The 27,455-nt window shown below is 33.9% G+C and overlaps 1 protein-coding gene across 1 annotated transcript; it reads left to right on the forward strand.

Moving 5' to 3' along the window:
• Positions 1-440: 440 nt before the first annotated feature.
• LTN1 (listerin E3 ubiquitin protein ligase 1) lies at positions 441-26,228 on the forward strand. Its single transcript, XM_009584052.1, has 25 exons — positions 441-638; positions 971-1,069; positions 2,122-2,352; positions 3,108-3,160; positions 3,606-3,786; positions 4,474-4,647; positions 6,329-6,519; positions 7,807-7,954; positions 8,331-9,116; positions 9,636-9,677; positions 10,714-10,906; positions 13,290-13,529; positions 14,491-14,644; positions 14,893-15,043; positions 15,776-15,977; positions 16,928-17,087; positions 17,260-17,364; positions 17,652-17,794; positions 19,696-19,831; positions 20,780-20,924; positions 22,806-23,019; positions 23,304-23,541; positions 24,428-24,502; positions 25,406-25,592; positions 26,052-26,228. Exons 1-25 carry the CDS (start codon positions 591-593, stop codon positions 26,226-26,228), a joined length of 4,473 nt encoding a protein of 1,490 aa, XP_009582347.1. The 5' UTR covers positions 441-590.
• The last annotated feature ends 1,227 nt before the right edge of the window (positions 26,229-27,455 follow it).

Genomic DNA, 27,455 nt, shown 5'->3' on the forward strand with positions numbered 1-27,455 from the left:
TAGGAGAATGCCGTGGGAGACAGTGAAGAGTATTCCTCAGGAGCTGTATTGGTCTATGCAATAACATGAGAAGAACTAGTAAAAACAGAAGTAGTGAAGGAGGGTAAATGGCTTCTTAATAAATTGTTCACTTACGGAAGGACTTTCCTGTTACAATTTTTTTAATGTGTATTAAAATAATATAATTTTCCGTAAGTATTCATGGCTTAAAATCATGATGAGAGAAGGGAATGCTGGTTCTAAAGAGAAGAATAATTTTCTAGGTCAAACTTCTATGTTTAAAGCATAGGTGGCCTTTTTTTGTGAGACTTTGTTTCAAATAGAAACTTAATGATACAATGTAAATAGGATCATTATTTCAAATGCATGATGCTTGCAAAATAAAATAAAATGATTGAAATAGGTAACTGACTTCTGTCCCTGTTTTTTGTCAGCCTTCTAGCAGTGGCCGAGCTGCAGAGCTCCTCGCCAAAGAACGTGGAACAGTGCCTGGGTTTATTGGCTTTGGAACATCTCAGAGCGATCTAGGATATGTTCCTGCAGTTCAAGGAGCAGAGGAAATAGACAGCCTTGTGGATGCTGATTTTCGAATGGTGTTGCGAAAACTTTCTAAAAGGGATATCACAACAAAATTAAAAGTAGGTGTATCCTTTGTCCCCCATAAAAGTTTTTTATCGGAAAACAATACATTTTTCTTAAGGATGGGAGAGGAATATATCAAGGTAGCTAATAGTAATTTCATGTTGGTAAATTTGCTAGAACTGCAGTCCAGAAGGTGTCTTGGAGGATTTATAAAAAGGTCCACTACGCAATGCTGACAGAGCATTCATAAAATTAGCTCTATAGATGCTAATTGCAAGAAATGAATTGATTTTTGAAAAAGAGAGTTGCAGAGTTTAGTAGAAGCTGATAAATTACAGACCATATCTATCTGACTTCTTAAATCATGCTGTTGATATCTTGATTTTAGGCTATGCAAGAGTTTGGGACAATGTGCAAGGAAAGAGAAGCGGAAGTTGTTAAAGGTGTTCTTCCTTACTGGCCAAGAATTTATTGTAAAATCTCACTAGTAAGTATTAAAGTATCTAAATTAAAAACTTCTCTGGATACTTCCTGTGAAAACCTCTAAGGCAGTCTTTATTGATATATCTAACTTTGTTGGAATTACTGACTTTCTAGAAAAAACATGAAGTTGAAGGAAAGTAGTGTTCTTTATTGTGGAGATGTTTCAGTATTGGCCGTGGGTGGAATCTTGAACTGTTGATGCCTGGGCTGTACTTGCTGGATGGAGATAGCTGTTTGTTAGACCTTTATGTTAAAAAGATGACAAGATATTTCTTCTCATCAAAAGGTCTTTTATGGAGATTCCAGAACAGCTAAAGAGAATGTACTGTTCAGTTGACATAATTATAAATCTTTCTGATCTAGGACTAATATCTGACCAGACTTAATATTAAAAAAACCCCCCAAACTACCACAAAAAAAACCCCTAAACATGAAAAGACCATGTGTAGCGAGATAATCCATAATTTTATGATATATTTAGTACATCTCCAAACTATCTGGACTGGCTACTGTTGGAAACGTGATAATTGGACAAAATGAATCACTATTCTGATCCATTAGAGCAACTCCTAGTATTTCTTTCAGGAGCCAAAAGCATAGAAAGGCATGATGTTGTAAATTCATACATAAACAATGGATAATGATGCACCATTTGTGTAGGCTTATGGTCATTTTAATCCAAAAAGTGTCTTCAAGGATTCCTGTTTCTCTTGCCTCTTGTCTTTCTGTTAAATGTTTGTATAAAATGGAAATAGGAACTGTAGTTAGGGATATCGGGAAGAGGTTACAATTTTGAATGTACAACACATCGGGAATATGATGCTACTAAGTTAGGATTCTCCCCTTATCTAGGGATACCAAAACTTTTTTGTCATTGTTGTTGCGTATTTTCAAATCTGTATAGCCCAATTCATTGCGAAAATGGCTGAACTGAGAGACAGCTTTTTTTTTTTTTTTGTCATCACTTCTGCTTTGAAGCACCCAGCGTCAAAGGTACATTTCTTAAAACAATAAACCTTTCTCTTTTTTTTTTTTTCTTCTTTTTTTCTTCAACAGGATCATGATCGCCGTGTTCGAGAAGCAACCCAGCAATCTTTTGAGCAACTGATTCTCAAAGTAAAGAAACACTTAGCTCCTTACTTAAAAAGTATCATGGGATACTGGCTGATTGCTCAATGTGACAATTACTCCCCTGCTGCTTCTGCTGCAAAATTAGCTTTTGAAAAAGCTTTTCCTTCAAGCAAACAACCTGAAGCCTTAGCATTCTGTAAAGATGAAATTCTGAATGTGAGTTTATACTTACATATTTCTTTAAGGCTTTGTGTTGAGTATATGTCAACTTTTATTACAAGTCTAAAACTCGTCCTGCCCCCATCTATTCTTCATGGTTAAATTTCTTTCTCACGTCAAACTTTGCTTCTGCTAATATGAAGAGAAGACCGAGGCAAAGACACATCCTCTGGTTTTTTTGGCTTGTGGTTAGAATGACTGGAACCAGAGGAATGAATATGAAGTGAATTTTCTTGTATGCATTTCTATGTAATGATGCTCAGTCATCACGTAATGTTGCTGACAGATGAAATAACGATGCCGGAGTAGTTTAGCTGCAGTGGTAGAGGATTAAAGAATGCTGAGCAGTGTTTCAGAGAGCCTTTACAAGTTTAGTAGGTTAATGCTCTTCTGCCAGTCATACATGAGACTGAATTGACTGAATTTAAAAGGGTGAAAATTTGCATATGCAAACTTAACCATTTTGTTTTGTCTCAGTTTGGCTTTTTTTTACCAGAAGCCTGTTGTCATAGGACTGCAACTTACAAAGTATTATGAAGTCTTGATTCAAACAGTACCATAGCTACTATGTTCAGTAGGAGTCAAATGTTCTTATGTTCTTGTTCACTAGCATGTCTAAAATGTGTTTAAAAGACTTGACTCAGAGGCTGTGAAGTTTTATTGTAGAGCTGTTTCTGAATAATGTATAGACTATATTATGCACATATAAATATTAGATTCTCATGTGTATGTATGTATTTTTTTCCCCTTAGGTACTTCAAGATCACCTTCTAAAAGAAACACCTAATACACTCAGTGACCCCCAGTATGTTAGCTTGCTGTAATGTATATGGTTTAAGTCTTGCTCTGTATTGGGTTCTCTGTCCCTGGAGGTAGTGGATTTAGTTTTGTTTCAAGAGACAGAATAGTTATTTGAGTCCAGATCCCAGCAACTTTCTTTGGGACTGAAGTATAAATGCTTTTCAAAGTGTTATCAGTTGTCTAATTCTTGTTTCAGCTCTTTTAGGAGTAGTATTTTTAAATAGCTGGAAGATGAGATGACTTGAAACTCTCCCTTTTTCTAACACTTTATAATGTAATTTGGTAGCGTGAGAACCTATGGAAAGTTTACATATTTACATTGCTGGCATCTGAAATCAAAAGAACACAGAAAAACTGAAGACAGTTTAGTTTAGACAGTTTAGAAGAGCTGGAGAAGCCTGCTGATTTATTTATGGTTCACTTTAATTTGTTCTGTTTTGTTTTCCGAGAACTGTGCCAGAGGAAGAAAGGGAAGCCAAATTTTTCCGGATTCTGACCTGTTCCTTGTTAGCTTTAAAGAAGTTGCTTAGCATGTTGCCAAAGAAAGAGATGAATTCATTGGAAGAAAAGTTAATGTCACTTCTGTCCCAAAACAAATTTTGGAAATACGGCAAACACAGCATACCACAGGTGACTTTTTTATTTCTTCTTTGTTTTGGTTATTTTTAGTTAAAGATAATACTCTGAACCTAAGCAAATATTAATTACTTGTATTCTACAAGAATAAACTTTGTTCTTCACTGAATTATGTTTGAAACAGCCTGCAAATTTCTAGGCCTTAAATAGACAATGTTGCTCTAAAATTTGCCCAGTAGGCTAATTTTTTATTTCCATGTCACCATCATCTACTTCTTGGCAATCTGCCATCATTTCAAATTCATGTAAAAGACAGAAACTGTGTCAGCTTACTGCATGTGTTCTTAGTGCTTTTGGATTTTCATTTTTTTAAACATTGTGTTGGTTTTTGGTCTGCTAAGACCAATAGTGCGTAGAATGATGAGTTGATTCTGGTAGTATTTTGTTAAGAAGTTTTAAGGTGCTTTTGGGAAAACATGCCTTTTGAGAAGGATCTTAAAATAAAATTTTTGATAAGCATTTTATCACTAAACAAATTACTTTAAAATATTAAACAGGCTTATCAAAGAATTACTTTATTTTTCTTTATTTTTAATAATATTTAAACCTTTGTTGATGTGATAAAACACAGGGACCGTGTGTTGTAAGTTACAGTGACTTTAAAAGGAACGTTATAAACTACATGTAGTGACAAAGTGTTGTCATTTGACTAAAATTTTGTTTTTCTGTGGCCTATGCTAGGTTCGCGCAGCTTTCTTTGAGCTGGCTTCTGCTTTTTGCCAGTACTTGCCTGAGCTGGTGAGAACTGAAGCACCAAGAGTTTGTCCTGCTGTTCTTCTCAGCATTGATGACAGTGATGCAGTGGTGTGTCCCGCTCTTTGGGAAGCTGTACTTTATGCTATCGCCACTATTGAGGTAATGTGGGAAACCTAAGGGGCAGATATTTTACTCAAATTTAACTTTTCACCAAGTGCCATTGTTCTCTATGTAGTATTAGGAAGAACAGCTTGACTGGGTTTTCTTTATGATTAATAACATGAACTCATCAGTGCTACATGCTCCTTCTTCCTCCTTAGGGTTTCAGTGTAACTTTCAAATATATTGTGTCCAGCATATCTGAAAATCAGAGTTGTTCTATAAGTTTAATTAAATTAACCTGAATCCCTTTGATTAAAAATAGTTACTAATAAGTAAAATAATACTTAAAACCTTTTTCTTGGTTAAAGACAGTTACAGAAATGACCTGCATTGCATTTTTGGTTTGTTTGTTTCCCCTTCTAATTTAACGCTTGGTTCTATAACTTTTTTCTTTTTTTCTTTCTTTTTTTCTTTTTTCTTTTTTATTTCTTTTTTCTTTTTTCTTTTTTCTTTTTTCTTTTTTCTTTTTTCTTTTTTCTTTTTTCTTTTTTCTTTTTTCTTTTTTCTTTTTTCTTTTTTCTTTTTTCTTTTTTCTTTTTTCTTTTTTCTTTTTTCTTTTTTCTTTTTTCTTTTTTCTTTTTTCTTTTTTCTTTTTTCTTTTTTCTTTTTTCTTTTTTCTTTTTTCTTTTTTCTTTTTTCTTTTTTCTTTTTTCTTTTTTCTTTTTTCTTTTTTCTTTTTTCTTTTTTCTTTTTTCTTTTTTCTTTTTTCTTTTTTCTTTTTTCTTTTTTCTTTTTTCTTTTTTCTTTTTTCTTTTTTCTTTTTTCTTTTTTCTTTTTTCTTTTTTCTTTTTTCTTTTTTCTTTTTTCTTTTTTCTTTTTTCTTTTTTCTTTTTTCTTTTTTCTTTTTTCTTTTTTCTTTTTTCTTTTTTCTTTTTTCTTTTTTTCTTTTTTCCTTTTTCCTTTTTCCTTTTTTCCTCTTTTTTCTTTTTTTCTTTTTTTCTTTTTTTCTCTTTTTTTTCTTTTTTTTCTTTTTTTTTTTTTTAAATTTTAAGTGAAATACCGGCTTTGAATTTATTAGCAGGATGAGTGGTATTGCCATAGACTGGAATGCTTTGAGGGTTTAATGCTGCAGATCTCTTTTGTAACTGCTGGTATAAAGTGTAACAATTTATGGGGAAAAAAAAATCTTTGTTCAGCTTGCTATAAATATAGGTATCTGGAATTATGATAAATCAGATCAGATGACAAAAAACTTTGGGGTGTGGGGGGAAGTGCCAAGGTATTTTGTAATCATCAGAAGATTTTTGAGGGCAGTTTTGAAGTTAGTGATGCTTCTAAAGTTAGGATTTTGAAATCATTGCTTATTCTTGATAATAAGAACTCAGAATTAAATACAGGACCAGTTACAGTGATGATTTTTATGAAGCATCCTTAAAGCATTATTAAAGAGAAGCCTTTAGCTGCAGTTTGCTAACAGGGAAGGTCCATTGATTTTAAACAATACAGAAACAGTTTTATCATGTTCTTAAATTCACAAGCTGAAATAGGGAGAAAGTGATTTTTAAAAATACTGGCAAGTGCATTTAAATTTTACAATAACTTGTTTCAGCTACAACATTGGGAGGTAGATTAAATGTCTAGCTACAACACAGGGAGGTAGATTAAATGTCTAGCTTGGGAGTTCTTCCAAGGCACCATATTCTCGTTTAATTTACAATAAGCATATTTCTTTCTGTAGGACTGTTGGAGTCATGTAAACGCCAAAAAGGGAGTTCTACCAAAGCTATGGACAGTACTTCGAGAAGGTGGACGAGGACTAGCTACTGTTATATACCCAAATCTCTTGCCGTTCATTAGCAAGGTACCTCCTGGCATTGCAGAACCAAAGCTGGAATATTTCAGAACTTTTTTCAGCTCTATAATTCAAGGGTATGAACCACAAAATTATTCATTTTTTTGAAATCAGTCTCTTTTACATTTGGAAATAGGAGAACTAATCTTCTTTAAGCATTTAAAGATAAATAACATATAATTTGAGGATATTTAAATATGCATTAATTGTTTATTTGAGAAAAGACTGTTTTCACTATGATATTTGAAAATAATATTTTTAAAATACTTTTAAATATCCAAAACTTTAGGGTCAGTCCTTTGTGGCTGTCCCTGTCTTCCTAAACCTTCAGCCTTCTTTTTGATTTTATTATGTCTTTTTTACCTAAAGCATTCTTATCTTTTCTTGTTAAAGCTGCGTGTTTATTCCATGATAAGTTTTAAAATGGGAAATTAATTTAAAATTAAGAGTGGCTTTGAAGATATCAGGCTCTTCTCACCAGTGTGTAATTATTACAGAGGTTATTAGGGATTAGCGTTGTGTTTGTGACATTTCCTATATGCAGGAACTTTATTTCTCGTGATCCTGATTTTTAAAGGATTGAAACTGCTATCCTTTTTTGCCTTTAAAATACGTCAAAACCAACTTTCTATCAAATCTAATTTAAATAGATGCATGTGTATTGTGTACTCAAAAGCATATGTAAGTTATTTTACCAAAGACTAAAACGTAACTTTTTTAAACAAAAATCAATTCTTGATTGATGTTGGCGTGGCCATTAGCAGAGCTCTTGGAGAAGAGAGTTATGTATGAGTTGGTTTTGAAAAGTGTATAGAATTTTATTACAAGTAGTAAAATGGTTGTAATATTTGTATGGTAATTTGTGTGGTCTAATTTTCATTAAAAAGCAAACAGATCACAGCTGTTCAGTCTCAAACTGGTTATGGCGAAACTGTCTTTTGGTGGCTTTTTGTTTTAGTTTTTTTTCTTTTCTGTAAAGTGACGCCTTCTAAACCTCTGTGGTGTGTGTAGAAAATTGCAAAGGAGTTTTGACAAACAGCTGAAACAGTAGACAGTATGCTTGACTGGATATTTTTCTTCTCTTTACACAGATTGTTTTTTATGAATGCTAAAACTAGATGAAAAAGTTATTTTAATGGAAGTTATATTAAATGCTTGGATTTATTGTTTTGACTCTTTAAATATGTCCTAATGAGTTTGTTTTGATCTGACTCTTATCAATGATTCTATGATTCTATATTCTCATATTGGTGTGGTCTGGATAAGAACAACATAACCAAGGTTACATTCATTACATACATACTGGGTTTCTCAGAAGCATAGATGACTGAGCATGCCCTCGCTCCGATGTTGCTTTTCAATAGGTTGTCAAGTGAGCGAGCAATAGCCAGCCCTTCAGAAAGTTCAGCTATTGTAACTACATTTATGGAATGTCTGCGCTTTGCCATACTACAGAAAGTAGACGAAGAAGATGACCAAAGGCAAATTCATCAAATGCTTATATATGACCAGGTATTTATTAGAAATACTTAATATTGCTGTGTGTACATTTAAAATTCAGAATTAAAGAAAAACGTAAATTTCTGTGAGGATTTACTTCTCTTGAAAGTTTCACTAGGTTTTATGGAAAAAATCATCTTACTGAATTTAGTCAATTTTTTCCTTCCTATAAAATCATCCCTTTTACTGTGCAGTTTAAATTATATTTAAAAAAGAAAAAAAAGCATCCCCCCCTGTATATTTTAAGTGTTCAAGCATGAGTAATTCTGATGTTTTCGGAATTGCTTCTGGAATGTTTTTCAGAATTATAGAATTTACTGGTATTATAAAGAATAAAATGATCATCTAGTTGGATCACTGTTCTTTAATAATTTTTTTGTCTTTATAGCTAATTCCGCTTACCGATGCTGTACTTAAGGAGCCCAGGTTACAAAATGGACCTTTATTTTATCAAATAGCAGAAATGCTGAGCTCCTGGGAAGCTAAAGCAGAACTCTCCAATGATGATGGCACAGATGAAGTTTTCCAGAAACTGTTGTCAAATTTTTGGGACCATCTTTTAAAAATGTGTGTACTTCATGTTGATACGTTGGATGCTGATGAGAAATCATTGTTTGCCATATCTGGTATGCTAGAAATTCTTCAGAATCCAAAGAGTGCTACAAAACCAAACAAAAGAAAATATCTAAAAATCAGATTTACAGATGAGGATGAATCTGAAAGAAACACAGAGAATGGAAAGCTCACGGAAGTGAGAAGTAGCGACTCTGAAATACAGACTGACTTGCAGCATAGTTCAATTCTAAGAAAAGAACCTTTAGAGAATTTAGTCTGCAGCCTTGCTGAACTGAGTATTGTGTATGTCAATGAACAGAAGTCAGAACAGCATTTGAAATTTCTCTCTGCCCTGCTCAACTCTTTTTCTTCAAACAAAGTTTTTCAAGTACTTTTAGAGCAGGGAAATGATGCAAGCTCTGCTCAAGCTGAATCCCAAAACGAAATTAAAGCTCGTCATGAAAGTCCATCTGTACAATTTCTGTATATGAATTTAATAACTTGGCTGAAAGAAGACTGGAGGAAGGACACCCATTTTCTGGTTGATATTTTGTACAGTGTGCTTAATTGTTGCAACAGTAATGATGAAAGGAAAATCATTCTTGATGATTTAACGAAGGTATGACTCTTGTACATTTTGTTATTAGTTTTTATCAAAGTGACTACTCTTTTTGTGGGCTGTGGTTGGTTAATCATTTTATTTTGGGGCTGTGGAATGGCAGATAGTCTACAAGAACTTGGATAAGTTCAGCTTGAGGAAGGTAGATTTAGGAAAGATTGACATGACAGTGTTGGGGTGAAAGGTTATGACATATGTCCCTTTCTCTATGGTATAAATAATTTAAAAAAAAGAAGGTAACGTCAGAATTTCTCTCTTCTTGCTTCTTTATACAGTGTGCCTTTATACTAGTCATTGGTGGCCTTTCTTATAAATACAGTCCCTTATTGATCTGTGTGGTAGAGAAAGACTTGGAAGCCAAAAATAATACAATCAATAACTTTGTAACTGAAACTTAGCAACTTCTGCTTATCCCCCGTAGAAAATAAAGTTGTAAAACAAACAGTTAAAATGGTATTAAATGCTTCCTATTCAGCAAAGAATTTGTTAAATATTGTGGTATTTTGGTTTTCTTTTCAGATGGATCTGAAATGGATTATTTTTCTTCAGATAATTCAAAAGGTACCTCTTAAGGCTTTTTTGTTCCTGTTTTGCATAGTTTTGAATATTTCCCTGGTGTTAGCTTTGAGAGTTACATGTGTTTGAATGACTTTCTTTTTTTTTTTCTTTTTAAATTTAAGTAGTGATAATTTCCATAGTTTGAAAAGCTTGTAGTAATAGTTTCAGTGTGTTGTTAGTTTTAACTGCATTTAAATCTGGGGACAGTCTTAGAAATGAAATGATCATACCAAAACAGAAGCATCTTTGTCCCTTCTATTTTTGGTCAGTTTGCTCTTTGAGCCAGGGGGATTCTTGATTTGTTTCTGGTCATCCCTTCTCTAAGCTAGAGAGAATGGAGTTGGGTATTAGACCGATAATTTAAATGATTATTTGTATCATCACCCTTACATTGTGCTTACAAGGAAAAGATAGTATACCATTTTTTCACATGGGATATTGAGAGACTGACATTTAAGAGATTGCCTGGGGTGAAATATGAAGTGTATTACAGATTTTTGGACAAGAACTCATAGCACTTGATTTATAATCCAGTGCGTTGACCATAATATCTTTCCTTACAGATACTGTGTATTTTAGGAATCCTCAGTTTTTATCATTTTGTGACTTAAAATGGCTTATCACCAAAATAATTTTTTTCTGATTTGTGACCTTCCATTTCTTTTTAGAGAAATTCAGATTTTATATTGTAAATAGATTTTATTTCAGCCAACCTGGTCATCCAGAAGTTATCTTTCTAACTCCAGTGTAGGCATTCCCTGGGCTCTATAGTTGGAGAAAAAGAAAAAGAAGAGCTTTCAGAAGGGGACTTGTTTCACTCTAAAGCAGAGGTCTGACCTAGCCATAAGTTGCTGTCTCTGACCAAAAAGAAGGTTGGGGGAGATTGTGGCAGACATAACCACCTAGAGACTTACTGTTTGTGACAGATGATACGATCCCCACTCTGTGTGTGCAGGTTTGACGTATTAATCTTATGCTTAGCTAGTAATAAAAGTTAATACCCTCGAAAGATTGTTAGAATTATTTTCTTGTGATTCAGGCATGCTCAAGCACAACAAAACTTTCCTTAGTCTCTGACTGGCTGAAAGGAGATACACTTGGAGAACGACTTGTAATGCTGTCAGATGATCTGTGTCACCTGGGTTTAAAACCTGTAGCAGCCTCATCAGAATCATCCTCTTCAGAAAGGTGGACCCTCCTGAGCTTAGTGTTGTCGCAACACATTAAAAATGGTAAGCATATTTATTCCTTGGAGTTTGTGAAGTGTAAATACGACACTTATGCTTTGTGGAAGGTTGAAAGGAATTTGAGATCTTCCAGAATACTTAATTTGTAACATCTAGGCTTTCTTCTGTTTTGTTTTGGGTTTTTTTGTTTGTTTGTTTTGGTTTTGGTTTGATTTTTTGTGTTTGTTTTCTTTTTTACCAGAGCCAATTAACCATGTCCAGTTTAATTTCGTACACGCTAACTTGCAGCAGCGACATTGCAATTTTTTTGGTCTGTGTTCCTAAACAAAAGTCAGTGTTTAAAGAACAAATTCAGATTTGTGAGTCTGGAAAACCTGAGGAAAATTTAAGTCAGTTTGATTTATTAGCTGATGTGCTGTAAAAGAATATTAATTCTTAAACAATACCACCTGAAATTTACCTTCAAAACTAGAATATAAAAAAATCAATGGTTATGGACCCATCCACGCATTGGTAATGCCAGGACCTATGAATTGCTTTGAGCCATTTTCAGTTAGATTCATGTATTTTAAAAACTGGGTGTGTGCACTTACACTGCATATGTAATCTATTTTTTATTAATAACATCCTATTTCATTTCTTCCTTGCATTTTGTGGTATCTGTGATACAGACTTCTAGTGGAGTTCAATTTTCTTGATGTTTTCCATGTAAACTTGTCATTTGTGTTTTGTTAAACTCAGCATTTGCTTTGATCCCCAAGGTAACATACTTCAGTTTATCTGAATGCTGGGCACATTTGTGGTGCTTTCAAGTTTCAAAGATGCACATAGTAAGTTGACTGCAGTGGATGTTCATAGATAGTGTATCCTGAAGGTGTTGTAAGATTTGTTATTTCTGTTACTGGAATTTTTGATGTAGAGGAGCATCAGGAAAACCTGTTCTCTCTCTCCAGAGTGAGTCCAACAAACTTGCTCAGTTGTGAGTCAGTGGTGTTCTAGGGCTGGTTATCCAGTGACTTTGCTTTTTGGCTCTAGAGCTGGAGTGCTGAGCTCAGGTATTCATTTTGTGCTGGCTGCTGTGTGACCTGTTTTTAATGCATGTTGGATGAAGTCTAAAATACCTTCAGGAGCTATGGTTCTTCTTGACTTAGTGATTTAGGCTGAAATAGGGTATGTGGACTTTCAAAAAGATTTTTTATGAGATCTCTCATCTAAGTTTCTCAAGGTAAACTGTCACGGAGTAAATGGAAGGGCCTTTCATGGATCAGTAACCTATCAGATGATAGGCATTAAAGGGAAAGAAGGATAAATACTGAAAGGATGATAATTGTTTCTGATAAATTATTCAGAGTAATCAAACCTGAAACTTCAGGGAGCTGTAGCAGTGTGTTGTGATACTGAATGATTAACTGATACAATTACAAATGGATTTAAAAACCAATAAATATCAAAAGTATACATGGGAAGAACACAGTTGTAACTGTTATCCATTCAATGGTAGGCTCTGAGCTGTTAAATCTTGGGAAAGAGATCTTCAGTTATTGTTATGGTTCCCTGTAAGTGGCAGGTTGGTGCTTAGCAACAAAAAAGGAATACAGGTTGTTAGGAGCTGCTGTGAAAAGAACAGAGGACAAATGAAAATTATTATAGCATTGGCGTGTCAATATCTTGAATACTGCCTGTAGTTTTGGTCACTGCAATATTCTTGTTCACCTATATGCTTTTGAAAAAAGGTGTGATAGAATTAGTATATGCCCAAAGAAAGATGGCAGTATGGTTAGGCAAATGCAGTGGCCTCTGCTTGTAGAGGCAATAAAACAGATAGAATTTTTCAGCTTGCAATGGAAGTGATTGGGGATGAGGTTGTGGTAAAGAGCCATAAAATCATAATTTTTATGGAAAAAGCAAATAAGAAATTTTTCATTGTTTCTTTAAACGGAAGATCTTGAGGTTGCTTACAGATGTTTGGATAACAGGCTTGAGGAAAGAGAAAAGTATACTTCTTCATACAGTTCATAATTAAATAACAGAAGTCCTTCTTCATGGAAGATTGGTCTGATTGGGTTAATTATATGCAATGGTCCAGATGTAATCTCTGGCTCACAATTGATTGCCAGAAGCTAGAAAGGCTTAAAAGGGGAAGGGATCACTCTGCACTTGCTCTATTTTATATACCCTTTGTCTAAGCTGCTTCAGCTGGTTTAGAGAAAGGATACTTGGCAATGTGAAACTTTGGTTAGGTGATCCTAGATGACTGTGGAATAAGAAAGAGAGTTTACGTATACATTAGACTGAAACTACTTTGCACTTTATTTTGCATTCAAAATTAGTAAATAAAAACCACATTGGTACATACTAATATGATGCCTTTGAATGATCATGTTTATCAAGTAATCAAAGCATGCTGTCTTTTTCCTCTCCCCAATAGAATCTTTGATTAGTGAAACTTTTGTTGAAAGGATTATTGATAAACTTCAAGCAGCTCTGTCTAAAGCTAAGGATCTTTCGGAAGCTGGTAATACTGAACCATCGGTATCTTTCATCTGTGATGTAGCCTCAAGCTTTTTCAGCTCAGTTAAAGGGTGTTTATTGATGCCGTCCTCAGAAGACTTGCTGCTTACCATCTTCCAATTGTGTGCTCAGAGGCAGGATGCTACGCACTTAACAGGTAATTTGGAAAAAGAACTTCAAGCAAACTTTTTTGTAGTTGATTACATCTAAATTCTTCTTTTTCGTGAAACAGATTCAAGTATATAATAGAATATTGAGTTCACAGACATTGAGCACTTGCAGCTGTAACTGACATGAAAATTTGTGCTTTAATTTACAGTCTCAGTAGTTACTACAAAACATCAAGTCCTGTACCTCTTTACAAGGATTTTACTTTTTTGATGTTAGTATCCCTGTGCTTCAGTCATCTTTGAGGCTGTGATATTCCACACTTTCTGGAGTGTTACATAAATTATTTAAGGTCTATGAAATACAAAGAATGAGCATTTTTTTGGTCCATTCTGCAGTGTCATTAAAGATACATATATTTATTCTGAAACCATTTATATTGGTCAAGTTGCTCTGACAAATTGTGACCCATTTCTCTCTCCACCAGCATCTCATTTTCAGACTGAGATCCTGATTTATAATCTTTAAATGCAGAATTTGAGAGTGATAAATTGGTGTATGCGTTTACTGACATAGATACAAAGGAGGAAATGTTGCAGTGTTGCCGTAGAAGTGAATTAGGACAACACTAACCTGAAAACCACTGCTGCTTTGCAAATGAGTATTGATGTTATGAATGTTCAGTATTTCAGTATTTTAAACAGATCTGTGGTTTTGAAGACCATGTGAACATATTGTAGTAGACAACAGGAACATCACTCTTATTCTCAAATAAAATATTACCTGTGTGTCAGAGTTAATTTAAAATTGCTCTACAAAAAGAAACCTGTATATTTGCCCTTGATAGTTATTGCATGTAACCATATAGAAAAGAGAATTCTTTTCCTGCTCTAGGACCTTTAGACATGTGATTGTTGCTGTATGCTGTAGGTTGTGATTTGAGTTTATCTGTTTGTGGTGGTTTTGCTTGTCTGTTTGTTGGTGTGGTTTTTTTTTTTTCCCTAAAATAGATATACTTGTATGTAAATTAAAACACACTTGGATGTCTGGTGTAAATTCACTTGTGCGTCAACTTCGGAGTATGCAGAAACAAAGTACCTTTTTACATAAATCTGCACTGTGGGTCAAGAATCAAATCCAGTCTTCCTCTTTGGATGTTAAAAGGTAATTGTGATGTACATGTCCATTTCATAATATGTTGTTCTCCAGAACAAACTAAGATCAGTGCTATACTATTCTTTATTTAATTGGCATCTCTGTTACTGAGAGTGTTTTCAGCCTGTCAAGAGGTGAGAACTGTGGCATAGAGCATAACTTAAAAAGGTATATAGCATTGTATCAATGTAAAATAAAGCAGCTTGCTTTTACTTGGTAGTGCCAAACTTGTTTGCAGTGTTTTCTCCTTTTCTCAGCCTTCAGGTTTTGATCTCTGCAGTTAGTGATTTGTTGTCTAAGCTTATGGAAGCTGATGGGCAGTCTGGATATCTTGTGGGAGCTTATGTTGAGCATGTCACGCCAAACAAAACTGAGTGGGGGAAATTGCACGAGTCTCTATCCACTGAGGTATGAAAATAATAATGGACTTGCATGCGGTAGTCAGTCTTACCTCAAGCCTCTGTCCTTTAGGGTGGTAAGCATTCTTTATTTTGACATGGCACTGCAGTTATGAATACGCGTATGTCTGTGTAGAGGTTCTTTTCAGCCTCTGTCCATGATAGAGGACAAAATCTGTATGTTTATGGCCCCATCCAGTACTACTGGAGAAAATGAAAATCTATGAAATTACCCTTTTCTGCATGGAACACTGGCAACTTACTTTACAATTTAGGAATTTTGTCTGACAAAATATACATCGTAAAGATATTCTTATCTTTAAGTTAATTCTTTTATAAGATTCATTTTGTGAAAGACACCAATATCTGCGGAGGAACATGATACACTGACTAACAACAAAATGCTGACATACGTAGAGTGGAGAGTGGGGAAGGATGTTAATTTCCTGTTCAACCACCAATCTTCAGTAACTCTAGTATTTCTTGTAAAATATATAGAGTTCTAAAGATACATATTCATTTCTGAGGCAGCAATGCAGTTTCAAGTTACTACTGTGCATTTAGGCTTTTTTAATATGCTGGAGTGGATCATCTTCACCATTGTGCTTTTGGTGTTAATTTGTATCTTTCATGGTTATTTTTTAATATTTCTGAATTTTCAAGGTTAAACAGATCATAGCTCTTTTATACATCATTAAAATGTCAATTATTTGTTCATGCTGTTTTTATGCACATATTACAGTGGATTCACAAACCTCTTTTGGAAGGACGGCTTAGTATGAATTGTGAACCTTTAGGATCATGTGTCAAGCTGTGTGGCACAACTAAACTTCCAGGCCATCTGTGTACTTCAGCCTTATTAAGTAAAATGGTGCTACTTGTATTGGAAAATGGTATAATCCATGGAAATGGTGATGCTGAAAGAAAGAAAATTGACAATATAAGTAAGTTACAATGGTAAAACTTAAAGGAATTTGATTTTATAATAGTTGTAAATTAACTTGAAATGGTAATTAGAAATGAAAAGTTAAAGTTTGGCGTACAGGTGTGAGAAATCATCCTTTTACCTTTTGTTGGTTTTTTTTTCTTTAGTTCTCCTTTAAAAATATAAGTATGCACAAGTATGGTGTTTATATTTCTAGCACCTTTTGTGCTATCTCAACAGAACTTTGAATTTGGAGAAGTTTGAATTTATGATGAACTTCAAAGTTGTCCATTATCAAAACACATGGTGCATTGGCATGAGTGGGCAGTAGGAACTGTATCCATGCCATCAAATAAATGCCCTGAGTGTTTAGCCATAATGTAGAGATATTTTGAGGCAGCAATTTTTCTTAATTCCACCAGACAGAATCTTGTTTCTTTTTATTTATAAAATGCTCAAATTAGAGCTAGCATTATCAAATTAAAAATTCTATCTCCAAAATTCTCACCATGATGAGAAGTGTAATTGTTCAGTGTGGGTCTTAGTGTAAGCTAATGAAGAAACCACATGCTAACTATTAGCATCAAATTTGTTTGCTTTTTTCCTGGACTTAGATCTTGATTGCCTTGTCTGCAAGAAATATATATATATATTTAAAAAAAAAAAAAAGAAGAGGGAGAATAGAGAGGAGTTAGAGTTCTTGTCATGCTTGATTTGCTTTACAATTTCCTGAACACCTAGACTAGATTATTGTAGCCTTTTCTTCTCTTGTATTTTATGATGCAATGGCAAATAGCCAGTTCATGCTCTGAAGCATCTGAGATTGCATGTAAATGTCATCTTTTTAATGCATTAAAAACATACTTAAAAAACCCAACAAAACCTAACAAAACCTTGACCTGAAACTTCTTGTTTATGCACTGAATATATTCAGCAGTTGTTTGTAAACAACCACCTTTGTTTAATTAGTTGCAGAGCTGTTGTACTCATTACAATGGATTGAAGAATTGGAGAATCCTCCTTATCTGCTTCTGGAATATCTTCATATGTTAGAAGAAATGCACATCACATATGAGAAGTTCAGTACACTTAGTAATACAACTAGCCTTCAGCAAACAATATTTGATAGGTATGTAAGAAAACTAAAACAACCATTAACTCTGTCTTCGTATTTTGCACTGTATAGAGTATTAAGTGCCACCATATTTCCTTATGTGTATTGATTCAAACTTCATCCAAATGGTTTTGTTGTGAACTGTGCACCTGTATATATTAACCAGGGTCTGTCTTCTTCTTTGAAGATCAGAAGAACATGGAAGACTCTGGTCCTTAACCATGGCTAAAGTGATTCATACGGAAAACGCTGTATCCTGTGAGATGAAACAACTTTTTAAGACAACAGAAGGGTACCTTAATACTGCTGCCTATAATCTTTTAGTTTGTTGCAAATTTTGATAATGTTAAATGATACTGATGCTGATGAATGATGACTGAAGACTGAAAATTTGGTAATATATGTGTACGTAAGTATGTAAAAGGTAGGTGTATGTAGGTATGTAAAAGTGAGACTCGTTTTAGTGTGTGGGATTAGTTACATCATAGGATATTAGATCATTATGAACCAATTGACATTTTGTTTACTAGTTAAATTTTTGTGTTTGTTTCATTCTTGATGTTTTGCTTATATGAATAGGTTTCTGCCATTAACAGAGGGCAGATTGCATACACTTCAGTGTCTATCACCTTTTTTAATTGAGGAAGAAAAGAAAGAACTTGTCTTCCACTGTGTGGCCAAACTTATGACGTGCACACAGACAGAGCTTTCCAACACTGATGGTGAGTATGTTCTTACCTCAGTCCACTTCATTAGAATATAAGAACATTATTTTGTAATAACGTTTGCTTTTAGATAAAACGTGTTAACTATAATAATACCGTTTTTCCTAGAAAGAAATGTCTTCTCAGTTTGCATATTTTTTCTAGACTGTTTGGCGTAGTAGTTTTCTGCCTTATTAGGGAAATACAAGCTATACTGCCTGGTACAAAATTAGAACTAAAGGATTTAGACTGATATTGCTAAAAGAATTTTGATATTGCTGTACTTCTTGTTTGGTCTATCTGATTTAAACATCTGTAAATATCAGAGTTTTCAATTAATCATTTAGGCTTTACACAGCATGCAAAAATATTACTATTGTGGACTGGTAGTGTCATGATTTTCTTCAGATGCTTTAGCAAGAACTCTTTCACAGTTTATCTCTAATTTTTGCGTAGTACTTCCAGTGCATGGGATACAGTGTGCTGAGTCAGAACTGCTGTACCTACACTTGCAGCAGCTTTTGAAAAATTACTTAGAGGTGATTCAAGTGTGTTATAATATTGGTTTGAATATCCTTTAGAAAACCTTTATGTTTTCACAAACTTGTTGCTTTTCAAGAAAATTCTTTGGAAATACTCATACACAGTCCTTCTACATGTTTGAATTAGACGTCATTTAAAAGAAAGAACTTCATCTTTTTTCTCAGTACTCTTTTGTGCTTTCTTGCACATACTTTTATTCATCTGTCTATATAAAAACTTCAAAGTTGATTTTGTATTTTTTAACAGGACTGTGCATACTAAATTGAAAAAACTATCTTTGGTGACTTTAAACTGTGGACATCTGTCCCTTGGCAGTGTCCTCAGGTTTTCAAATGAGTTCTTCAAATGAATGTCCCCAAAGTGTGAAAATTTTCAGTGTTAGTGTCATGCAGCAATTGAGAGGAATCTTGAATCTTTCTACTGTAGTAGTTTCCCTAACTCTTACTCTTTGGACTTAGTTAAGCTTTCCTGGCTTTCTGAGTGAACTGGTGAACCAACCAAATGTGGCTGTGGAACTTTAAACAGAAATTGGGAAAAAGAATCCTCACTCCTCCCCTGCTGTGGAGTGCTCTTGTTTGTAACGCTGGTCTGCATTTTGTTTTCTGCTGCTTCTCGTTTTCATACACATTCCTGAGCAGACAATACATACCCAAATTTTCCCATTAAGTGTGATGTAGGTTGTAGGCTTACCATTCAAGTTTTAATTTTTTTTCAGGTCAGGAAAGTGCTGGTAAAGTTCTTGTAAATCATTGTACTGCTGCTTAAGTGAAGTGGGTTTTTTGTTTGTTTGTTTTTGCTATGCATAAATGGTACTTTAATTAACTCAGTTCTTTGTTATCATGCTTGTAAGAAATGTTCTCCAAGAAATCTAGATACATGCAATTTTCCTTAAAAATGGAAAACAGTACTAATGCAACAGTAGTACTTCACTCTGAAAGTAAAAATTAACACTTTTACAATAATATTGGAATTCATAACTCGCAGTTACATTTACTTAATTATCTGTCCAAATTATTGCTTAGCATGCTACCTTTTTAGTAAAAACAAGCAGTTTTAAATCTTAGCAGGTATTTTTCCTTTTTGTTAATTGTATAAGCTAACAACTAATCTTATAGGAGTTTTTCGTTGGTTTGAGGGGGGTTTTTTGTTTTGTTTTGGTTTTTTTTTAAGTTTGGGTTGGATATAGTATTTTTGATTTAAAAATGGCATCTCTGGATTAAGTGTTCAAAGAAGGAAGCTTAGGTATTATTCAAACTATCTTATGATATTAATGTTAAGTTCAAATAAAATGATCCAGTCAATTGACACACATTCTAATGTTTGTTTTGTCTTGATAATTAAGACCTATTGAGTATGACATTTTTATTACATTATAGGAGCATTTGGGTGTCTTTCCATTTTGAACTCCTGCTTGAATGATAGAAGTATTGATTGTGATCACCTACTACCTGGAATACTAAAAATCATAATATCTTGGAAAAACAATAATGAGGACAGCTTTCTCTTTAGCTGGTGGGTGCAACTTTGACTTTTTTTTAATTTCTAAAACAAGAGTTTAAAAATATGGAGTGGTTATTAACCCAAATAAAATCAACAAAATCAATTTGTAAGTTACAACCGCCATCCACTGCTCTAATATTACATTTTTAAGCCTTTATAGAACTGCATCCCTCAGTTTAATATACCTGTCTTTAAGTACCTAATAACTCATACTGAAGAGTATGAGTATTTTCTTCTTTCATACTGAAGAAAATTACTGGGGTGGTGGAAGGCTAGGAAGCTAGGAACTTTTTTAAGGCACCTCGATATCAACTGTTTTCAAAAGCATTCAGAATTGACCAACTTTTGTAGGTGTTGCTGGATATTTAGTTCCAAATTCTGATTGCTTATTTAGGTAGCAGAAAGAAAACTTGGATATCAAACTTAGGTGTCTGTTTTTTAAAATTCTGGACCTGAAAATGTAACTTGGAAAGCTTCTAGCAAGGAGTGAAAATATACTGAGGTTCATTTGTCTTGAGTGTAGTGAGAAAAATCCAGGCAACTAAGTCTTGAAGTAATGTACACTATTTGGACACTTGAGGGCTTATATTTTATTTTTAATATTAGTCACTTAAATGATTATTTTTCTTGTATTGGTTTAGTTAAAATTGCTAAATTTCATAGTTTATATAAGTATATTACTTGAGTGAATATGTAAATTGTACAATTTTAGGAATCTTATAACATGCAAATGAGCAACTAGCTCTGATAGACTATTTTGTACCTGTTGACTGACTGACTTAGACTTGGCAGCTAATGTAGTATTCTAACTTTGAAAGACCTTGAAAGAGTATCAAAAGCACATAGGTCAGAGTCTGGTGCGAGACTAATTTGTCCTAAGAAGAGGAGTGAAGGCAAGAATATAAATACTCATGTCTACAACATGAAGATATGTAAGCTTTAGTTGTATTTTTATTGCAGCAATCTGAAAGAAACAAGTGCTCAGTTGCTCGGTTTCAACATAGAGATGATCCGTTATCTTCCCTTGTTGCTGAAGCATTCCACAGCTCCTTTGGCTGATAATGAATGGGACTTTATCATGTGCTCCATGCTGGCTTGGTTAGAGGTAATATGAAAGAGGCTATTACTAACCATTGCACTGCAGCTTTTAACAGGATCCTCTTGACGCCCTTTGAACCTACTGGACTGATGCGGGGGGTGTGTGTGTGTGTGTGTGTGTGTGTAAAAAAAAAAAAAAAAAGGCTATGAAATAACTAAATTTTTATAATGTTACTGGGCTGTCTGATCGACATTTCATCCTAAATCTTTGGAAGCTGTATGTTAAAAGTTCACTTACCCAACTTTCCACTTTGTAAATAGATATCAGATGATACAGTAAAACACTGCAGAAGCTATGCCACATAGCAATTAAATTTGAACAAAGATGCATGAGGATTGCCAAGAGGAATGGAAATCAGAGTGCTGCTAATGGTTCTTACTTAGAGTTTAGAACACAATGGTCTTAACAGTTTTAACTTTGTTTTGTCTAATGTGTGTGTTAACTTTCTAGTACTTTAATGATCAATATTAATAGCTAGGTACTCAGCATTTCAAAGCTAACTTATTTTAAAGCATCTCAATTGAAATACGGAACTAAGAAAATAAACTTTACCTACCATATGAGTGCTAATGTTCCATCTCCAGTTTTGATGTACTTACCTTTTTAGATTATTCTCTGGGTATGGCAGGCATATAGTTATCTCAGCTTAGCAAGTATTGACACAATGTTAAAAAGAATGGCACAAAATCCTTTTTTCATTGAACTTTGACAAAGGTCATGTGTGGCTTAAAAGCACAAGCAATGCTGTATCTTCTGTTTCTTTTTGTGAATGGAGGTGAAATTACCTCCCCCTTCAAGTAATAAGATGTTCAGTAATGGCATTGGTAATTGAAGAATAATTTTGAAATGTGTCTGCTGTAAGTCTCTATGTTGAAAAATAATATCCATTTAAGACGAAAGTCTAACATGACATATAAAAATTAACTGAAAGAAAAGCAGTGTCTGCATTTCAATATCTAAATGATCACATGAAACATCAAAATTATATTCTAACGCTGTTAGAAAACAGGTCAGAGTGAACAGCTGACTACTTCTTTATTAATCAAATAAAGATACAGAATCTCTCACCCTCTAGGTTTTTTTTTTTTTCTTTTTTTTTTTTTGTTTTAATAATTATAGCACCCTCTGTCACTACACACTTACAAGGGCAGGCTGGAAACTTCCATGTGGCCTTTCTTGGTCGCAGGATTAATCTTCTTACCTATGCTATATGTTCCTCAAAACTGTATTTTTTTTTTTTAATTAAAAAAAAAAAAACAAACAGCAAACTTGTATGAAAAACTTGTTGCATAGATTAAGTGCTTGGGAATGTTTTTAATATTTAATGATACTCCTTTTTTGGGGAAACTAGTAAGAATAAAAATAAAAAGAAGGAGCTATGTTGGGGGAGAGGAAATATTCTCCTGATTGCCACTTCAATAATTTCAAGTTTACAATAGCGTATTGCCAATTTCCTTCTGCAATTTGGAAATACAAGCATGATATTGGTACGGCTTTTATGTTTGGGAGAGAAAAATGAGAGCACTTCACATACCAGTTTTGGCTCACATGGCTGCACAAGTGCTCCAGATAAGCTACAGCTGTGTACATTTCTATTTGAATCCACTTGGTGGCAGTTTCTTTCTGTCATTATAAAGAAGGTCATATAAGGGAAGCCATCCAGGATTCTAAATGTTGATGAGACTTGGAAATAATTTTCAGCAAGTCTTACTAAAATACATATTATATTTTTAAACTTCTTTTTTCCCCCAAATCTTTTAAAAATGGTCTTTGCAATTGAGTCTTCTTTGAAATTATAGTTTCTGGTATAGACAGGCAATGTTAAACAGATATTTTAAAGCAAATTTATAGTTAAGAAATCTTCCTCTTTTTTTTTTTTCCTCCTAGACAACAAATGAAAACCATTCGCTTTATCATGTCCCACTTGTGCAGATTTTTGCGTGTGTCAGTTGTGACTTGGCATCTGCCCTTAGCGCTTACTTTGAAGCTGCAGCTCCTGAAACTACTGAAAATCTTCCTGTGAACTTGATCAGTGAATGGAAAGAATTCTTTTCTGAAGGAATTCACAATTTGCTGTTACCTTTGTTAGTGAAAGTCACAGGCAAGTATATGGCAGGGAGGGTAATAGTGGTACCTGTCAGGCAATTCTGAAATAGAACTTGACGGGCCGTATTTTTTAATTTATAGGAATATTATGTCAACACAGCTTATAACAATTCAATTTTTTGAACACGTGCTAATTAGTAAAGTAATTGCATTTAACATTGTAACTTTTAAGATTAGATGGATTCTGATAAGCAGAGTCTGAGTTGTTTCTCGCCATGCTTATTTATTATATCATCCATACGTTCTGTATCACAGCTTGTCTTTCTCTATTTTAAATAGGAGAAACCAAAAATGCATCTGAAGGCTCCTTTCAGAACTCTGTGTTAATGTCTTTGGGTGAAGCCCTAACGTACATCTCGAAGGACCAGTTATTAAACCATAAATTACCAGCAAAGTTTGTTGCAGGCCAGAAAACAAATCTTCCAGATAAACTCCAGACTCTACTAAATACGTTGTCTCCATTGTTGCTTTTCCGGGCTAGACCTGTACAGATTTCTGTCTACCATATGTTGTATAAGTAAGAATCAACAAATTTCTCACTTCCCTCACCTCCCCAACCTGTTTTGTTTTTTTAAAATGTGCTGTAGAACGTGCACTTATAGATGTGTTTAGCAAAGTCATGTTCCGTTATGGGAGAAAATCCTTAACTGGGCAATTTGTGTTCTGTATTGGAGAACATTATATAAAGCTATGAATGCTAAATTTAACTGTAAAAGTAGACTGAATATATACTGAGAAATTTTACTGCAGTACATGAAGGTACAATTTTATTTTCTGTACCGTAGTTACATAGATATCAGTATCATAACTATAAAGCTATTTATTTTTAGCCCCTATTTTAACACTCAGAGAATCATAAACTGAAATATTCCAGATTTGATCTGGGTCTGACAGTATCATTAAATAGTATGATCTTTTTATTTTTGCTAGTTTAGATAAGAAAATAAGAAAGTGAATAAAAATGTATAGTATTCTTGTGAACTTTCTGGATATCTCTAATACCAAAAGAGACAATTTGAAAACAGTATGTGCCTTTGACTGCTCAAAGTGCAGATTGCGAGGCAGATGGCTTAAGCATAAGAAGCTACCATTATCTTTCACTTACACTGAGGCATAAAGTTGCAATAGCTTTATTCTGAGATAGAGAAGTTTATTTTAGCATGACTCAGGAACGGTAAAAGTTCTGGAAAAGAACCGAGCAAAGCTACATGCTAGTGGGCTGTCATTCAGGAACAATGTTGCAATGGCGACATGTCTCTTAAAGATTCTGTGTTGTTATTAAGGAATAATTGCCATTATTTTGTTGCTTATCATTAATGTTGACATTGATAAGCAAAGAACTATGCATCATGTATATTAAAATAGTAAAAATTAAATCTGATTTCCTTTCCATATTTCTATAGATTAATGCCTGAATTGCCTAAATTTGATGACGAAGATCTCAAATCTTATGGTGATGAAGAGGAGGAATTGGCATTGTGTGTATTTTTTCCTCATGTTTTTTTACAACTCTTTTCTGTATCTTTAACGTGTTACGAGAGTTGAGATTTGCAGCAGAGTAGTTGTCTGTCAGGAGATGTTATAAGAAAAAAATGACATGGCTATGACAATAGGGCCATAAATGTTGAAAATATTCAATATAATTGGTTAAGTCTGCCTTTGTGCTAAAACTGGAAACAATATTTGCAGCTGTTTTCTAGGTACAGTTACTAAAGTAAGTGCAACATATATGCTCTATATTGTAAAATCTTGACAGATTTTTACTGGACTGCTGTATTCAGAATGTGTCCAGTTGCACAGGTAACTTAGTTTCTTGAACCTCCAAAATTGACTTGGGTGTTTTACACAGTTTGAATCCAATAAAGTCAACAGTTTGAAGAGGGAATATGGTAGCTGATTTAAAAAAAAAAAAAAAAAATCTTTTTTTACCTCAGCCCAATGGTTAATATCTTTTTTTACTATGGGGCTGCAAAAGGCTTTTTAATCCAATACCAAAGCCCAAACCCAACACATTCAGTGATTAGGAGATCCAGTGTTCAGTTGCTCTTTGTTGGTGTGACTCGACAAAGAAAGAAGGCAAGCAAATCAGCAAACCATGATGTAGGTTAAATCAGCTCAGCCATAGACCACTTTCAGATTAAGTGATCAGCATTCAGTTTATATTCATCTTGCAAGAGGTAAAAACACCAACTGTCCATTTCAGGAAAAAAAAATTAAAAATCTTAAAATCTAGCACTAATGTGTGAATCTGAAAGTAAATTTTCCTATAATAAAAGGCCCCTTTTATGTTCTACATACCTGGCTTTACTAACAGGTTTCTAGGAAAGTTAATACTCTGCTCAAGATTTGAGTTTACTATGCCAGATAACGTTTTTCCATAGATCACCTCCAGCGGCTCTTATGTCTGTCCTGGCCACTCAAGAACTCTTGCTAGAAAACATCCTGGAATGCATTCCAGTTGGAGAATTTGCAGTTATTCAGCCCCTGAGCGATGAGTTCTGTCTTGTTCTAGGATATCTTCTCACTTGGAAGTTAACATTAGCTTTCTTCAAAGCAGCTTCTTCTCAGGTATGTGTTCAGATCTTTTCCTTTTAACTGAATTTCTTAACATGCTTATTTGGTTTGAATCTTGAAGTTTCATCCAGCCTTTTTATTCTTTTAATTATGTATCTTCCTACCTCTTGTTTTTGTGGAATTAGTGGAATTCTGAAAGCATCAATAGACTTAGATTTCTGCACTGCAGTAGTTAAGGATGGTAATATTAGAGTAATAAAGAATTAAGATTCATTAATAGATGATTCTTTCTGGCATTTTCAAACAAGCTTGCTACATTTTATGATCTTCTAATCATTCAAAATGGTGCAGAGAACGAAATCACTCTTCTAAACACTTGTTCTGAATCACAGTCTTGCTTTTCCTCCCTATAGGAACATATTTGTATTATTTACAGAGTAAGCTATATTTGTTAAGTCTCATCTGTATTTTGTGTGTGTGGTTTTTTTGTGTTTTTTTTTTTAACACTATCAGCTGCGAGTTCTCTACTCACAACACCTTAGAAGAACTAAAAGCTTGAATAAACTGCTTTATCACTTGTTCAGGCTTATGCCTGAAAACCCTGTCTTTTCTGGGCCAACTTCAGAAGTTCCAAATAAGGACACAAAAACCTTCTTTACTGAAGAGCTTCATTTAGATGTCAAAGGTTAGTAAAAATTGTATTTGAGAGAGTTTTGATATTGCTGAAGTTTAGATATGCTTTTCTGCTTAAAAATACATATTTAGAAAATCTTACCTATAAAATAGATACATACACACAGACAAATACGTATGTTTAAAAATCTTTGGCTAAAACTCCCCATTTGAAGCTTAACCAAAGTTGAAATGTTTATCAGAAAAATCAAGGGCGAAAAAAAAAAAAAAAACCCAAAACAAAACACAAAGCAGGAAATGCTTAGATTACTCACTTAGGGTAGAAAATTGCTACTATCTGAATCCTGAATGTAGGCAAAGATTCCAAAATACTAAAAATGTGTGATCTATTCTGGGACATCTCCATTGCTTCTAGATATTCTTTTTAATGCTAAATGGAATTTCTATTTTTTTTCTTCTATTTTAATACATAAATAAAAACAAATTAAAAATATATTTTAATATATATTTTTTGAAATGTTTGAGACGTTAAATTGTGTGTTGTTTTTGTCACGCTGTTCAGAAGACCCAGTTAATCAACCATGACGAGAAAAGATATGCTGTTTTTTTTAGCTGAGAAACACGAAAAAGAGAGTTAGTTTTGAAAGTTACTTCATTGACATTGTTATTTTATGTACCTGTATAGATGTAAGCCAGGATACTGAGTTTTCATGTCTTAATTTCTTGCTTGAACATCACTGTATGTTGCAAAAGATTTGTCTGGATGACAGTGAGAAAGAATTACTATCGTGACATCCCAAGAGAAGTATTTCCCTTAATCTCTTTATGCACTTCTATAGAATACTGCAAACCTCCAATGTGCTCCAAACATCTTGCTGTTTATTCACTCCAAAGTGAGCATTTTGTCATTTCTAGAATATAAAATTGTTCTTGATTTCTGGCAGTCCACCTAGAGTTCATCTTGAAATTAGAAGATTAATTCCCAGTTGTGAAGTGTTAATCTCAGAAACAAAGAAATGAGACTGATGGAGAAAAGCAGAGTCAAACAAGCACTTACAGTAGTGTCCTGGTTTCGGCTGGGATAGAGTTAAATTTCTTCCTAGTGCTGTGTTTTGTGTTATCAACATTCTTCTCATACTAAATCCACTGATGTTTTAGTTGTTGCTAAGTACCCTACTGGTCAAGGACTTTTCAGCTTCCCATGCTCTGCCAGGTGCACAAGAAGCTGGGAGGGAGTATAACCAGAACAGCTAGTCCAACCGGCCAATGGGGTATTCCATACCA

The sequence above is a fragment of the Fulmarus glacialis genome, unplaced genomic scaffold (assembly GCF_000690835.1).
Source record: "Fulmarus glacialis isolate BGI_N327 unplaced genomic scaffold, ASM69083v1 scaffold5148, whole genome shotgun sequence".
Lineage (NCBI taxonomy): Eukaryota > Metazoa > Chordata > Aves > Procellariiformes > Procellariidae > Fulmarus > Fulmarus glacialis.